This window comes from Acomys russatus, chromosome 16, assembly GCF_903995435.1.
Source record: "Acomys russatus chromosome 16, mAcoRus1.1, whole genome shotgun sequence".
In the NCBI taxonomy this organism is placed as follows: domain Eukaryota; kingdom Metazoa; phylum Chordata; class Mammalia; order Rodentia; family Muridae; genus Acomys; species Acomys russatus.
In genome coordinates, this window is record NC_067152.1 from 4,069,189 (window position 1) to 4,084,675 (window position 15,487).

The 15,487-nt window shown below is 47.3% G+C and overlaps 1 protein-coding gene across 1 annotated transcript in view; it reads right to left on the reverse strand.

Moving 5' to 3' along the window:
• Positions 1-15,487, reverse strand: part of Efcab5 (EF-hand calcium binding domain 5) — a 129,128-nt gene that overhangs the window by 28,473 nt on the left and 85,168 nt on the right. Inside the window, exons 13-15 of the mRNA XM_051158381.1 lie at positions 13,256-13,470; positions 10,760-10,916; positions 2,193-2,482 (exon numbers count right to left, since the gene is read on the reverse strand). Of these exons, the coding sequence (XP_051014338.1) occupies positions 2,193-2,482; positions 10,760-10,916; positions 13,256-13,470 (662 nt within the window). The remainder of the gene's footprint in view (positions 1-2,192; positions 2,483-10,759; positions 10,917-13,255; positions 13,471-15,487) is intronic.

The window sequence follows — 15,487 nt, forward strand, 5'->3', positions numbered from 1 at the left end:
TGGATGTCTTTTTTAGATTTATTTATTTATTTTATGTATGTGAGTGCTTTATCTGCATGTATACTTGCAGGCCAGAAGAGGGCATCAGGTCACATTATAGATGGTTGTGAGCCACCATGTGGTTGCTGGGAATTGAACTCAGAACCTCTGGAAGAGCAGGCAGCGCTCTTAACCTCTGAGCCATCTCTCCAGCCCCATGATCTGAATGTCTTAAATGTACTTAATTTGCTTTACCAAAAACAAGCACAACCCAACCCAAACCAAAACCTCTTTTGTTGCTGTTGTTTTGTTTTTCGAGATAGGGTTTCTCTGTGTAGCCTTGACTGTCCTGGACTCACTTTGTAGACCAGGCTGGCCTCGAACTCACAGCGATCTGCCTGCTTCTGCCATTGTTGGACAAGCTGGACCACAACCTGTTAAACAGTAAAATAATCCCCGCCACCCCACCCCCTCTTTGAGACAGGTTCTTTCTAAGTACCAAAGTTCTGAATGTCTTGGAGCTCACTGTATAAACCAAGAAGACCCCAAACTCACAGAAATCCTCCTGCTTCTGCCTCCTGCATTTGGGGATTAAAGGTGTGTGCTATCCTACTGAATATCTATCTATCTATCTATCTATCTATCTATCTATCTATCTATCTATATGTATAAAACTAATATATATGTATATATAAAACTGATATATATAACATTTATATACTCGGTTATATATATATACATACATATATATATATATATATATTCTACTGAATATATATACTGTTTCCCTGACTAATATACTACCCTTCTTTACATATGCCCATATTAAAAGTTATGGTCTGCATGTGAGAGAGAACATGCAATTCTTGTCTTTCTGAGTCTGGGTCACCTCACTTAATATTTCTTGAGTGTTCCATTTTCCTGCAAACTTCATAATTTCACTCTTCTTTACAAAACCCCATTGCATATCTGTGCCACATTTTGACCTTCTGCCATCCCACTGACGGCCATCTAGGCTGCTTCTATTTCTTTGCTATTGTGAAAATGTAGCAATGAGTGTGGACGGACAAGCATCTCTGTGATAGCACACAGAGCTCTTTGGCTCTCTGATACAGCTGAGCCACGTGGTAGCTCTATTTTTAGCTTTTTGAAGAATCTGCACTCTGAATTCTTTAGCGGCGGCACTAGTTTATACGCTCAGCAGCACTACATGAGAGTTCCTCTTTCCCCACATCCTCATCAGCTTTTGTGGCCATTTGTTTCTTGATCATATACATTTTGACTAAGGTGAGGTAAAATCTTACATTGGTTTTAATTTGTGTTTCTCCAATGGCTAAGAATGTTGAAACTTAAATATCCTTGGCCACTTGTCTTTCTTTTTCATTTATTTATTTATTTTTGAGACTACTTGCTATGTAGTCTTGGCTGGCCTGAAAGAGTCGCTGAGCTGGTCTGAACCCCACTTGGTAGAAGGAGAGAATTGCCCCTGCAAATTATTCTTCCTGCATGTACTTTATTTACACCTCTCTCTATATACCCTGGCATGTCCCTCAATGATAAAAAATGAGATTTAAACAATTACAAATCCTTCTTTTGATGGGTAAATTGTCTCCCAAGCATCATGCAAAGTACATGCAGCATGCGCCGTTGCATATCTCCTTACTGGCATTTTTTCATTGTTGCTCTATTATCTGGTGCCCTAGTGTGTTAGACTCTTAGAACAAATAAAATCCTAGGACACCATTTCCACATCTTTCTGTCTTGTTTCAATCATTCCAGCTTTATCTCACTCAGCTTGCTATATATATATATATTTAAAGACAGAACTTTATGTAGCCCAGCCTGGCCTCAAATTTAGTATATACTCAAGGGTGATTTTTACATTCTGATCTTCTTGGCTCTACCTTCTGAGAACTGAGATTGCAGTGTGTGCCACCCGCACCTGACTAACGGAGAGCTGGGCCGGAATCAGAGCTCCATACATGCTAGATACTCTTTCAGCTGAACCTCATCCCTAGCCCCTCACACAGGTTTCAGTCATTTATAATGTCTTATAATGAATATGTCACTTGTAGCATCACTCAGTGATTTTTTTTTTTCCCCTCAGCATCCTGTTATTTTTCAAGCAAAGTCTGCGTGTTCCTCCTGCGCAGCCACTGACTAGCACACACTGTGAGAAGACGTTTTCTCTCATTTTACTTTTGAGAGCATACCTGGGTGAGGGCCCTAAAGGTCTCGGAATACACTGGCTCCAGGGACACCCCACTTGTCTCTGCAGCGTGCTGGATCTGATGCAGCCATTTTCGTCTCGCGCAGTTCCTTAGACCCTCCGTGTGGCTCCTCTCTAAGGAAGTCATCAGGAATTCCACAACACTTTCCAGAACTTGGTCTTCATTGCCCCTGAGTTCAGACACAACCAATTCTATGTACCTCTGAAACTGCTTTGAGGACAGCTTTATTTCACGATCAGGATGTGGCTTTGGAAATTGGATGTGCAGTTTAGCTAAAAGACATAAGCAAGAAACAGAGAACAGACGAAAAGTTCATTAATCTTTGGGAAATGTTTTCATTTTCCTATTACAGCGAGCTAAAGCCCTTAACATATATGTTCTATGTGAAACTGAGTACGTCAAAGGTATTTCTGAGCACAGTGTCTGACAGCCTGTACTAAATTCCGTATGACTTCTATGTCGGCTGTGTTTTTGTTTGAGTTCTACCTCTCAGCCACGTGACTTCTCCCTGCCTGCCTGTCTTCCTGTTGCTCTTTGGCACTGTCTCTTGTGGCCACTCATTTCCAATCCTACTTTTATAACCACAAACAGACCTTTATCACTTTATTGTGGACTCACCAATAGTAAATGCCTCATACAGAAAACTAAAGTGCAACTCTCTGAGCTGGGAATATGACTCAGTGGTAGGGCACTTACTTAGCATTCACAGAGCCCTGGGGTCGGTCTCCAGGACTGAAACACAGGCACGCACGCACTCACGCACGCACGTACGCACGCACGCACGCACGCAGGCACATGCACGCCCATGCACGCAAACAGAGCTTATGTTCAGGCCTATCGTCCAAGACTAAGGCCGAATGGTCATGAATTTTTGGAAGTAGCCTGGGCTACAGGGGGCAATCTCATTTACCTCAAAAGACCAAACCAAAGTAACCTGCACAGCTTGCATTACGCAGTTCCCTGGTTCAGGTCCTTTTCGGAACGGTGCCTGCCGTGGGCCCCATCAAAGAATGATTTGCTCTAGAATTCCCTTTCTACTAGTTCCCGATCGTGGCTCGTACACACCTGCAGTACTTTTTAATGCTGTTTTTACAGTAGCCAGGATTAAAATCAGAGTTGCGCACATGCCAGTTAAGCACTCTACCACTAAAGTATGCTCCAGATCTTCTCCTTCGTTTTTCTTTTTAAAAATATAAATTTAAAAAATATGATTTCGTGTGTATGAGCATTTGCCTACATGCGCGTCTGTGTATCATGTGTGCCTGACGCCTTGAGAGGCCTGAAGAGGGCGTCGGATCCCATAGAACTGGAGTTCCAGTTGGAGGTGAGCTCCCATCTGGGTGCTAGAAGTCTGACTTGGGTCCTCTGAAGTTTTTTACCTCTGAGCCATCTGACCAGGCCCTCTTTCATTTTTCTTTTGTACAATCACCTTTCTTGTCCTCTTCTGCCCTGTGCTATCTGCTCTCATCACATCTCTTACCTGAAATTTGGCTCCCTCCCCCCTCCACGGTTATATAAAATGACTGTGTTGCAAATAAATATTTCTAAGCATTACATAGCTTTACCTGTTTGTAAATATTACACAAAGATTATCAAACCATATGTAGTTTGCTTTTAAAACATTTTTCTTTTGTTTTATCTCTCTCTTTTTTTGGGGGGGGGATGGTTTCCAAGGCAGGGTCTCTCTGTGTGGCCTTGGCTGTCCTGGACTCACTTTGTAGACCAGGCTGGCCTCGAACTCACAGCAATCCACCTGCCTCTGTCTCCCAAGTGCTGGGATTATAGGCGTGGGCCACCATGTCTGGTCCTTCTTTTATTTTATCTTAAAATTTAATTAACTTTATTTATTTATTTATTTACTTATTTAATTAATTTATTTTAATACAGGGTTTCTCTTTGTGGAGCCCTGGCTGTCCTGGAACTAATTTGTAGACCAGGCTAGTCTCCAACTCTCAGAGATCTGCCTTCCTCTGCTTCCTGAGTGCTGGGATTAAAGGCATGTGCCTGCCTAATCCACTTAATTTCTATTCTTTATGTCTATGGGTGTTTTGCCTGCCTGCATGTCTGTGGATCATATTGTGTGTGGTGCCCTTGGAGTCCTGAAGAGGGCATGCGACCCCACAGAACTGGAGTTACAGATGGTTGTGAGCTGACATACGGGTGCTGGGAATCAAACCTGGGTCCTCTGGAAGAGTAGCTGGTGCTCGTATCTTCTGGGCTATCTCTCCACCCCCTTGCTTAAAAAAAGAAAAAGGATTATTTTGTGTAATGGGACGTTTTGGTGTCTTTAGAAACTCAGTTATGTTGTGTAAACATGTTTTTGTTTTAATCCCAGGTGTAGGGTATGGAGTTGATTCCGATGGTCCACAGCAGCAGACTGTTTGCCTCGTGCGGGCTCTGAGAGGGGCTCTTTGCCAGCTGCAGACAATTTAATTCTGAGGACCATGAGAGGGAATTAGTGTCATAGCAGAGAGGGGCGGGGATGCTGAGAGAGAAGGATGCTGGTGCTCCCCTGCTGGTGCTCCCCTAGCCTCTCCTGGTTGCTGTGGATGCAGTTTGATGAGAACTTGGAGATCTCCTGAAACGAAGATTGGACTCGCCCCGAAGAACCCAACGACCCTAACCAGCAGGAAGTAGCAAGAGGGGACTACGCCTTCTTTCCCCCCTAACCTTTCTCCCCTACTTGGTGTTGGGGTGTTGGAAGGGATTGGGGTAGAGAGGGGAGAAAGAGGCGTAAGGAACCCAACAAAATAGATTTAAAAATAAATAAAAATGTGCCTACAACTTGGTATTTATTTACCGGTGTGCCCGTTTTCATGGTTGTATGCATGTGTGCCCACCGGTGGAGACAAGAAGGGAATGCTGGATTGCTTGACCTGGAGTAGAAGCTGGCAACTGAGCTCAGGTTCTCGGCGTGAACAGCAAGGACTCTTTACTGCTGAACCATCTCCCCAGCCCTAGGACTTGTTTTGTCATTTACTACCGTGTTCATCATGCTGTTCTGTCGCTTTGACTCATTAATCCAAGCCACAGCACTCACTACGTGAGTATGAACGTCATTGATTATTTGTTCTCCTGGCAATATGCATTTCAGGTATTTGTACTATTTCACTCCTAGGAACTGCACTGTAAGCATTTTGGTACACGTCTCCTGGTGCGTCTATAAAGTGTTTTGAAGGTGGTGGTGGTGGCTCGGGGCTTTAATCCCAGCACTCTGGACGCAGAGGCAGACAGATCTCTGAGTTTGAGGCAAGCCTCATCTACAGTGAGTTCCAGGGCTACACAGAGAAACCTGTCTCAAAAATACCCGCGCCCCCCCCCAAAAAAAAGAAACCCAACCTGATTGCTAACCCGATAGGCTCAACAGTTACCTTGGTAACAAATCTAGGAGGGAGTTTTAGACTGGGTTAACTGAGACGGCTGGAAACACCCTGAGTGGGCGTGGCGTCCTTCCTTACCTAGGTTCCTTGAACTAAATAAACAAGAGTGAGCTGAGCGTCAGCATTTCTTCCTGACTGCTTCCTGACTGTGGTTACCATGCCAGTGTGACCAGCTGCTGCCCTCCTGTCCCCACACTCTCCTCCCCATGATGGTCCCCACCTCAAACTGTGTGTCAAAGTAACCCCTTCCTTCCTCAGGCTGCTGTGATCAAGTAATTTCGTCACAGCTGAGAAAATACAGGGCACATGCCCTTTCCTTTTAAAGCGGGTTCCAGTTCTCCTCTCAAAATGGCTTCCCCTGTGGTTTTTTCCTTCCCTTTAATGACAAGAGCGTCCGTTCATTACCATTCGCTGCACAGTGAGCAAACACTGGCCAGAACTTGCAGCCATCTTGTCATGTGCGAGCCCCTCCTTCTGTAGTTAAACATTCATTTATCCATGGAATTTCTCTCTAGCGTCTGTAGTTACAGTTTTGCCCTGGGGAAACCAGTCTATTCCCGTTGCAGCTCATGAGCCGTTGTCATTTTAGAGGTAGAACATGTACTCCAGGGCCACACCCATTACGACATTCCTTGCCTCCAGTCAGAATGGCTACTGTAGTAAAATATAATACTAGGCCTTTTCTGTTTGTTTGTTTTTGAGACAGATTCTCACTATCTAGCCCTGACTGTCTTGGAACTTTCTATGTGGACCTAGCTGGAGTTGAACTCACAGATATCCACCTGCCTCTGCCTCCTGAGTGAGGGTCAGACGTGAGAGATTAGGTGGAGGTGATTTTATTCCTGTTGACTTGAATGACCCTGAGATGTTGTGAGCCTGAACCTGCTAACCATACAGGGAAGGCTCGGATGAGGATAAGGCTAAACAGAAGAGAAAGGGCTAGGCTGAAGGCAAGAGGGTGAACCGGACACCTCCTAGGGCCAGGACTGGAACCTCAACCCCTAGTGCTCTGAACCACTCTGGAGGGTACATGTGTTAGTCGGGACTTTTCTTTTCTAACTGCTTTGGCTTGTGTCTTCTATTTTTTGAATCAAACATATCCTAAGTGTCCCACTCTTCAAACACCTTTAATCCCAGAATTTAGGAGAGAGGCAGGAGGATCTCGGCAAGTTCGAGGCCAGCCTGGTCTACATAGTGAGTTTCAGGACAGCCAGGGCTACACAGCGAGACCCTGTCTCAAAACACAAAACCAAACCAAAAACCAACATGCTTCACAAGCTCGTCTTCTTGCTGTTCTTTGTCTGCTCTCCACTCCTCTCTCTCCTTGAGCAATGTTGTCCTAAAGCCATTACGTTATGCAGGACAAGGGGAGCACCTGCTTTTGGTCACAGAAAGCCAAGGTGACGCGGAGCTTCATGGACCAGGGTTTATGTATGCTGAGAAGGGCATCCTTTGGGAATAGCTCGGCACGGGTTATCCGAGCCCGAGCGGTGTGAGGTTAGTGGAAGAGCAACTTTAGCCCACGTGGGTGAAGAGGATAGCTCTGCAGAGAGATTGACTAGACCGGATGTCGAAGCCTCACCTAGATTTTGAATACTAAATGGAGTGAAGAGGGCACCCACGTGGAAGGACATGCTGGTCTAAACAAGACAAAGAGGACAGGTGTTCTAAAGGGAAGTCCAACACAAGAAATCCGCTGTGTAAGACTTCAGGCAGCAGGCAGCTCAGCATAGGGAGCTAGAGCCCAAATGGGCAGAGGAGGGCATCTATGTGAAGAAGGCTTAGAGACCAAGACATGTGCTAAGTACATCTCTGGAATTGAAGTGGTGAGGGGAAGGGGTCCGTGAAGGTGGAAGGAGTAAGAATGGGGTCTGTTGTTTAGAGCTGGGCACGGAGGGATGGGTGTGAACTCTTGAGTCTTAATATTAGTAGACAAACATTTGTAGAAATGTAAGTGTTTTATATTCTCGTAAACATGTGTGTGACTATGCAAACACACACACACACACACACACACACACACACACACACACACACACACATTCTCTACCTCTGTCTCCTGAGGGGGCTGAGAGCAAGCCTTGGGAGACATGGGCACGTGCATGACTTCTAAATACTACCTTTCAGCAACAGATACCAAGGTTCCCGGGGGAGCCGACTATTCCAGGATAGAAACAGGGGGAGCACAAGAGGAACCCAGAAGAGCTCATATCAGAAAGCATAAACGTTTTCCAAGAATGGTGGAGGTGCTAAAATGGCAGCGAAAAAAAATGAAGCTACCCATGTGTCCGATGGCTCAGACATTCACAGCATCTAAGAATTTCAAGAAAAATTATGCCGAGTGAAAGAAGCCTTACCATAAAGAGTATACATATTTTATGGTTCTGTTTTCATAAGGCCTAGACAAGAAACACTATGGCGGAAAGACCTCAGTGGTTGCCTTGGGATTTGCAGTGTGGGGACTGTACGAGGGGAAAAAGACACGGGAAGAGCGTTGCCTTCTGTTTCTCCAAAGAAGCTGAGCCACGCTGATCCTGGATTTGTCAAAAGTCAGCAATCACACTTAAATTTTAGACCCCTAATTTTGTGGGAATTTTGCATTAAGGGAGAAAAAACAGTTACTAAATATTGAACTCAAGCTAATGATATGTGTGTCCGTGTGTTCAGGAAGAAGTGTACGTTTTGCCTTAAGACATATCAAGAATAGCAGAAAGAGGCAGGACACAGTGATAACAAGAAGCCGCGGGGAAGCGCCACTGATAAGCTGTGCATGTGCAGACGGGCGCCGCGTCATGAAATTCTTTCAGACTTGCTGTGTGTTTCAACACTTTCATAAAACAATGTTGAGAGTGAGGAAGATGAGAGGAGGTAGCCAGACAGAAAGGATTAAATCTGGGGCAATATGAGCATTAAGACAAATAATGATAATATTGGATTATAGCCCAACGACTAAGAGAATAAACTCTTAAGTGCTATTATCACAAATGAAAAGTTTGGCAAAAGAGAAGTAATTTTTATAAGTTACAAAGCATCCACAAAATACTATTTACAAAAAAGTAACATTAAAATAGAAGGGCTGAAAGAAAAAAAAAAATAAAACTTTTGAGATAAGTTCTCATGTGTCCCTTGAATGAACTTGCCATGTAGCCAAGAACAGCGTGATTCTACAGATGTGTGACACTGCACCTGGTTATGAAGTGCTGGGAATCAAACTCCGGGCTCTGAGCCTGTGATGCTGGTACCCTACATACTGGACCAGAGCAGATGTCGTTTTAATCGACTGATCAATGTCATTGATTTCCAGTAGAATTCAATAAGAACACAAGATTGGTTACATGTTCTGGTCCTGCCAAAGATAACTAATCTGGATTTAATCACAAATCTGCGTGAAGAGCATACTACAAACAACCAGCTTACAATCTTCAACTGTAGCAAGGTCATAGCAATCAAAGGAAAAAAAAAAAAAAGACTGAGAAATTTCTTAGTGGTTCCTAATGTCCCAATTTTCTAGAAAAATATAGTTTTATATTAGCTAGAGGAAATAAAAATACAAGGAAAAAGAGAGAAAAAGGATAAGAAAAAAATCATTAAAGAGAGAGAAAAAAAAAATTAGTATACTGAAGAGGAACCACAGACCCAGGCAGGCTTAACAGTTTAGAATACAAAAGCAGAGCGGATCTAAGAGGAAAGGCTGCCGTGGTTTGGGTGGCCTAGAAATGAAGGTAAGAGTTCGCAGACAGAATCTGCCTGGGCTCAAGGTCCAGGGGAAACACTCCCGCAGCATGCCCCACGTGGGAAGGCCCACGCGGGAAGGCTTTCCCGCGCGGGGGAAGGCCCACGCGGGAAGGCCCACGCGGGAAGGCTTTCCCGCGCGGGGGAAGGCCCACGCGGGAAGGCCCACGCAGGAAGGCCCGCGTGGGGGAAGGCCCACGCGGGAAGGCCCGCGCGGGGGAAGGCCCACGCGGGAAGGCCCGCGCGGGGGAAGGCCCACGCGGGAAGGCCCACTGGCCCTGCTCACCCACATGATCTCCAGCTCTCTCACTACTTCCCACGCAACAACTCTGGGTCTGGTGCTGCGGGCTGCTCAGTGCGCTGAGGCAGGAGGCTTGAAAGTTCAAATTGGCCTAGACTACAAAGCCAGTTTAAAGCCAGCCTGGAAAGCCTAATGAAACTCTTTTAAAAACAAACAAATGAAAATGTAAAAGTAAAAAAAGGGATAGAGCACTATTGCTCAGAATGCTGGACCACCATGTACAAGGCTGTAAATTCTACCCCAGGATTGAAAAACGGAAAAAAACTAAACATACCAGAAGCTTGGGAAAGGTATCTGATGCTGGTGTGTGTGTGTGTGTGTGTGTGTGTGTGTGTGTGTGTGTGCATGTACGTACGTGTATTGGGTGTCTTCCTCAATTACTCCCCATGTTATTTTTAAGACTAGGTCCCTTACCTGCTGACCAATATGTTCCAGGGATCCCATGTTTCTGCTTCCCCAGTGCTCAGGTGCCTGACCTATGCAACAGGGTGCTGGGAATCCAAATTCAGACCCTATGCCATCCACCCCTGTATCCTCCCCCAACCTCCACCTCTGTTCCCCTCCACCTCCCCACCTCTGTGTCCCACCCCCACCCCTGTGCCCCACCCCCTACCCCTGTGCCCCACCCCCACCCCTGTGACCCACTCCTCCACCCCTGTGCCCCACCCCACCCCTGTACACCCCTAACCCTGTGCCCTACCTCCCCACCCCTGTGCCTCACCCCACCCCTGTGCCCCACCTCCCCACCCTTGTGCCCCACCCCCACACCTGTGCCCCACCTCTCCACCCTGTGCCCCACCTCCCCACCCCACCCCTGTGCCCCTCCTCCCCACCCCTGTGCCCCACCTCCCCACCCCACCCCTGTGCCCCTCCTCCCCACCCCTGTGCCCCACCTCCTCACCCCTGTGCCCCACCTCCCCACCCCTCTGCCCCACCTCCTCACCCCTGTGCCCCACTTCCTCACCCCTGTGCCCCACCTCCCCCCCCCTGTGCCCCACCCCACCCCTGTGCCCCACCTCCCCACCCCTGTGCCCCACCCCCGCTAATGCTTGTTTCTGGCTATCTCTATATGTGTACTGAGAGACAGAAAGCCAGGTTGCTACCGTAACTTACATAGGAACATGCTAACATTTTACCTTTCTTCATGGATTCTCTTTCCATCCCACCCTTGTATGTATACAGGAGCTCGTCAACCTCATTCAGATTCAGAAAGCCTGAGCAGTCACTGTCCCACTTCTGGAAGAGGGCTTCTAGGAGAATCCCCTGCCGGGCTTGGAAGATGTTTTGTCTAGCCTAGGACACAGACAGGACGGTAAGCACAGGGGAGAGAGCTAGCCTAGGACACAGACAGGGCGGTAAGCACAGGGGACAGAGCTAGCCTAGGACACAGACAGGACGGTAAGGACAGGGGACAGAGCTAGCCTAGGACACAGACAGGACGGTAAGCACAGGGGACAGAGCTAGCCTAGGACACAGACAGGACGGTAAGCACAGGGGACAGAGCTAGCCTAGGACACAGACAGGGCGGTAAGCACAGGGGACAGAGCTAGCCTAGGACACAGACAGGACGGTAAGCACAGGGGACAGAGCTAGCCTAGCACACAGACAGGGCGGTAAAGCACAGGGGACAGAGCTAGCCTAGGACACAGACAGGACGGTAAGCACAGGGGACAGAGCTAGCCTAGGACACAGACAGGATGGTAAGGACAGGGGACAGAGCTAGCCTAGCACAGAGACAGGACGGTAAGCACAGGGGACAGAGCTAGCCTAGGACACAGACAGGACGGTAAGCACAGGGGACAGAGCTAGCCTAGGACACAGACAGGACGGTAAGCACAGGGGACAGAGCCAGCCTAGGACACAGACAGGACGGTAAGCACAGGGGACAGAGCTAGCCTAGCACAGAGACAGGACGGTAAGCACAGGGGACAGAGCTAGCCTAGGACACAGACAGGACGGTAAGGACAGGGGACAGAGCTAGCCTAGGACACAGACAGGGCGGTAAGCACAGGGGATAGAGCTAGCCTAGGACACAGACAGGGCGGTAAGCACAGGGGACAGAGCTAGCCTAGGACACAGACAGGACGGTAAGCACAGGGGACAGAGCTAGCCTAGGACACAGACAGGACGGTAAGCACAGGGGACAGAGCCAGCCTAGGACACAGACAGGACGGTAAGCACAGGGGACAGAGCCAGCCTAGGACACAGACAGGACGGTAAGCACAGGGGACAGAGCTAGCCTAGCACACAGACAGGACGGTAAGGACAGGGGACAGAGCTAGCCTAGGACACAGACAGGACGGTAAGCACAGGGGACAGAGCTAGCCTAGGACACAGACAGGATGGTAAGGACAGGGGACAGAGCTAGCCTAGGACACAGACAGGACGGTAAGGACAGGGGACACAGTCTTCATTGCGCTGCCTGGTGTCTTGCATTTAAGGAAGTATATCACTCTTTAAAAAACAAACAAAACAACCCCCAAAAAAACCCCACAAAAAACGACTTCGTTTTGGGCTAAAGCTATTAGAGAGAGACACAGAGACTGATTTTAACTCCCCTGCCCCTTCTTTTGTTTTTGTTTCTTCAAGACAGGGTTTAGAACTTTCACTAGATAATTCATTAATTAGGTAATAACGAACAATTATTGAACCACTGACTAGGTTGATTTAAAGACAGTGAATAAGCCAGCCGCGGTGACACACATCTGTGGTCCCAGCTCTCAGGAGGCTAGAGCGAAAGGCCTGTGAATTCAAGGACAGTTCGCGTTACATAGAAAGACTCAGTGTCACAAAACTGCAGGACTGGAGGTATGACTCAGTGGTAGAGCACTTGCCTAGGGCGTGCCGGGCCTTAGGTTTGATCCCCGCACGCCCCACATACGAGGAAGTAAGTGCTTTTGATTTGAGGGACAGGGACTGCATCTGAAGAGGCCAAAGGGCCGTCAAGCCAGGACTTACTCACAAGGGTGATGAGATGACTTAAACATGGCGGGACTAATTCCTGCACTTCCCATGGGCCAGAGCAGGTTGTTCAGAGGCAGCAGTGTATGTGACCTGTTTGTCACTTAAGAAAGCAGTAAGTCTTAGGAAATACGTGCCACTGGGGCCCATGAGTGAAAATACACACTCCAGGCCTAGGCACATCCCTAAGTATATGCATTTGCGCATGCGCTCACACAGTAGACAGCGCAAATACACACCTTCACAGCTACACACATCGGCACCTTGGGGTTCAAAGGACAGAAACTAAGCTGCATCACAAGCCATCTCTTGCCAGGAGCAATCATGCCATTTTTAGGAAAAACGACTTCTCTGCAGTGTGATCTGAGCAATCAAATGGGCGTTAAATGGCTATGCTGGTTGAAACAAAGTGGCACACTTGGCATTGAGTTTTTGCTGTTGTTGGTTTTTGAGACAGGGTTTCTCTGTGTAGCTCTGGATATCCTGGAATTCCCTCTGTAGACCAGGCTGGACTCGAACTCACAGAGATCTGCCTCCTTCTGCCTGACAAGTGTTAGGATTAAAGGTGTGCGCCCCACAGCTAAGCTAGGTTGTACAGTTTTAAAGAGACACCGCACTAGGAGCAAGTGAGGCTGGGAGACTTACTTATTGCATTGGTAAATGTTACCCACCTGTTCTAAGGCTCTCATTTTCTCTTGTTTTGTTTCAGAATAGTTCTTCTGAAAAAAAGTGATGAGGCTCTGGCTGACACTTAAGGGGGTGTCTTCACCGACAAATGTCTCTAGGAGTTGCACGAACTGCAGCAAATTGAGAGAGACTCCATTGAAAGCACTCCTTCCTTTTATCTCCTTGTAAGTCTGAATATTCCTAATAATCGCATGTAGTTCTGTGAAGCAGGAAAATATATCGGGCAGTAAACACTTCTCTCAGATTTCAGGGGGAAAGTAAGTTCCTGCTATGACAGCCACCTCCCCTCACTTTGTTTTGGTGCAGGTGATGGAGAACGCAAGGCTTTGCACGTCCTCGGCATGGACGCTACCCCTGAGCTAAAGCCCCGGCTCCCACGTCCACAGCTTCTGCCTCTCAGCAATCCATACTCCCTCATGGTGACAGGACCTGTAGTCTTCTTTGGGAAACCATTCTTTCCCACTGCCAGTTTAGAGGAGGAATGACATGGCAGCGAGCCTTCCCACCTTGCTCTGTGGATGTATGGTGTAAGATTTGGCCAAGAATCCATACGTAACAACAGCAAAACCTACCATAGGCCTGTGAAAATTAGCCTCGGGACTATTCTGAGAACCGCTCGGGTAGTTTTTGGTTTGCATTCTGATTGCTGAATTAGTAGCATGTAACATGTAGATAGACGCCCTTGTGGTCATTTCTGAGACAACGTGAAGAAAACTGCCTAAAGCTGAAAGTGACACAGAGACTGTGGCAGAGAGGCTGAGAGAGGCGGTGTCGTCTGTTGGAGCTGGTTGTGCATAAAGCCAGCTACACCCTGGACTTCTCAGGTAAATGTCTTAGTAAACGCTGCACACCAACTCCTATAGATTAGTGTCAGCTAATATGTTTGTCTTGGAGCTCAATGTGACAACACTGTATTTCATAAAATGCCAGCCTAATGACTCATGTTTCATTTGTTCATTGATTCAATCACTGCGCCCTATGTGGGATCTGATGTAACTTAGAAACAATTACTCATGAGACTTAACAAAGCATCATCACTAAAAATTGGCATAGATGAAGAGCATCAACTTGCCAGTCATAAGAACTTGACAAACATTACGCATGTTCATTAAAATACTTTGAGGTCAGAAAGTGTTCTTTGGGCTTTTGGGAAGTGGGTAAAGTGCTTGCTGAGCAGCCATGAGGAGCTGGGTTTAGATCCCTGGCACACAATTAAAAACTGGGTGCAGCAGCATGTGCTCATAATCCTAGCGCTATTGGGATGCAGACAGGCAGATCCTGGGACAATGCTGAACAGCCAGTCAAGCTGATACGGCAAGCTCCAGGTTCCGTGGAAGACCCCATCTACTCACTTATAAGTGGATATTAGCCCAACATAGATGTCCTCTGAGAGACTCCACCCAGTGGGGAATTGGGACAGATACTGGGACACACAGCTGGACCCTGGGTGGAGTGCTGGGAGTTATATGGAACAGTGGGGAGATGGAAGGACCCAGAGGGGTCAGGAACCCCACAAGGAGACCATCAAGGCCATGAGATCTGGACCCAGGGTGGCTTTCACAAACTGGACCAAGGACAATGCATGCAGAGGACCCAGAGCCCCTGTTCAGATGCGGCTCATTCTCCACTTTGGGAGCGGGAGAGGGGACTGTCACGGAACCTCTGACATGCACTCTGGTGCCCACGATTTGGTCACTGCCCCTTTGGCAGGATGGCCTTCTAGGCACACAGAGGAAGGGGATACAGGGTGTCCAGATGAGACCTAATAGGCTGTGGTCAGACAGTGGGGTAGGAAGGGGGGCCCCCTGTCAGAGGTCTAAAGGAGGGGAATAGAGCAGAAGTGGGAGGGAGGGTGGGAACGGGAAGGTAAGAGCGAGGGGACAACAATCGGGATGTATTGTGAATAAACTATAATAAAAATGCGCTAAAAGAAAAAAAGACCCCATCTATGAAGATCAGCAACAGAAAAAGACACAACACCAACTTCTGGTTTCCACACATGATGCATGGGCCCAGGCACCCACACATCAGTGCACCCACATCGTAAATCACACGCGCAAGCACCAATTAATTAATTAAATGGAAGACAAAGTTTGCTATTTGATTCCGGATTAAATGAGAAAAGGTTGCACACAGAAAATAATCTTGATCTAACTATAATTAATTTTACTACTTAAAGTGATGGGGAAAATATAATAAAATAACATTTTAAAAAA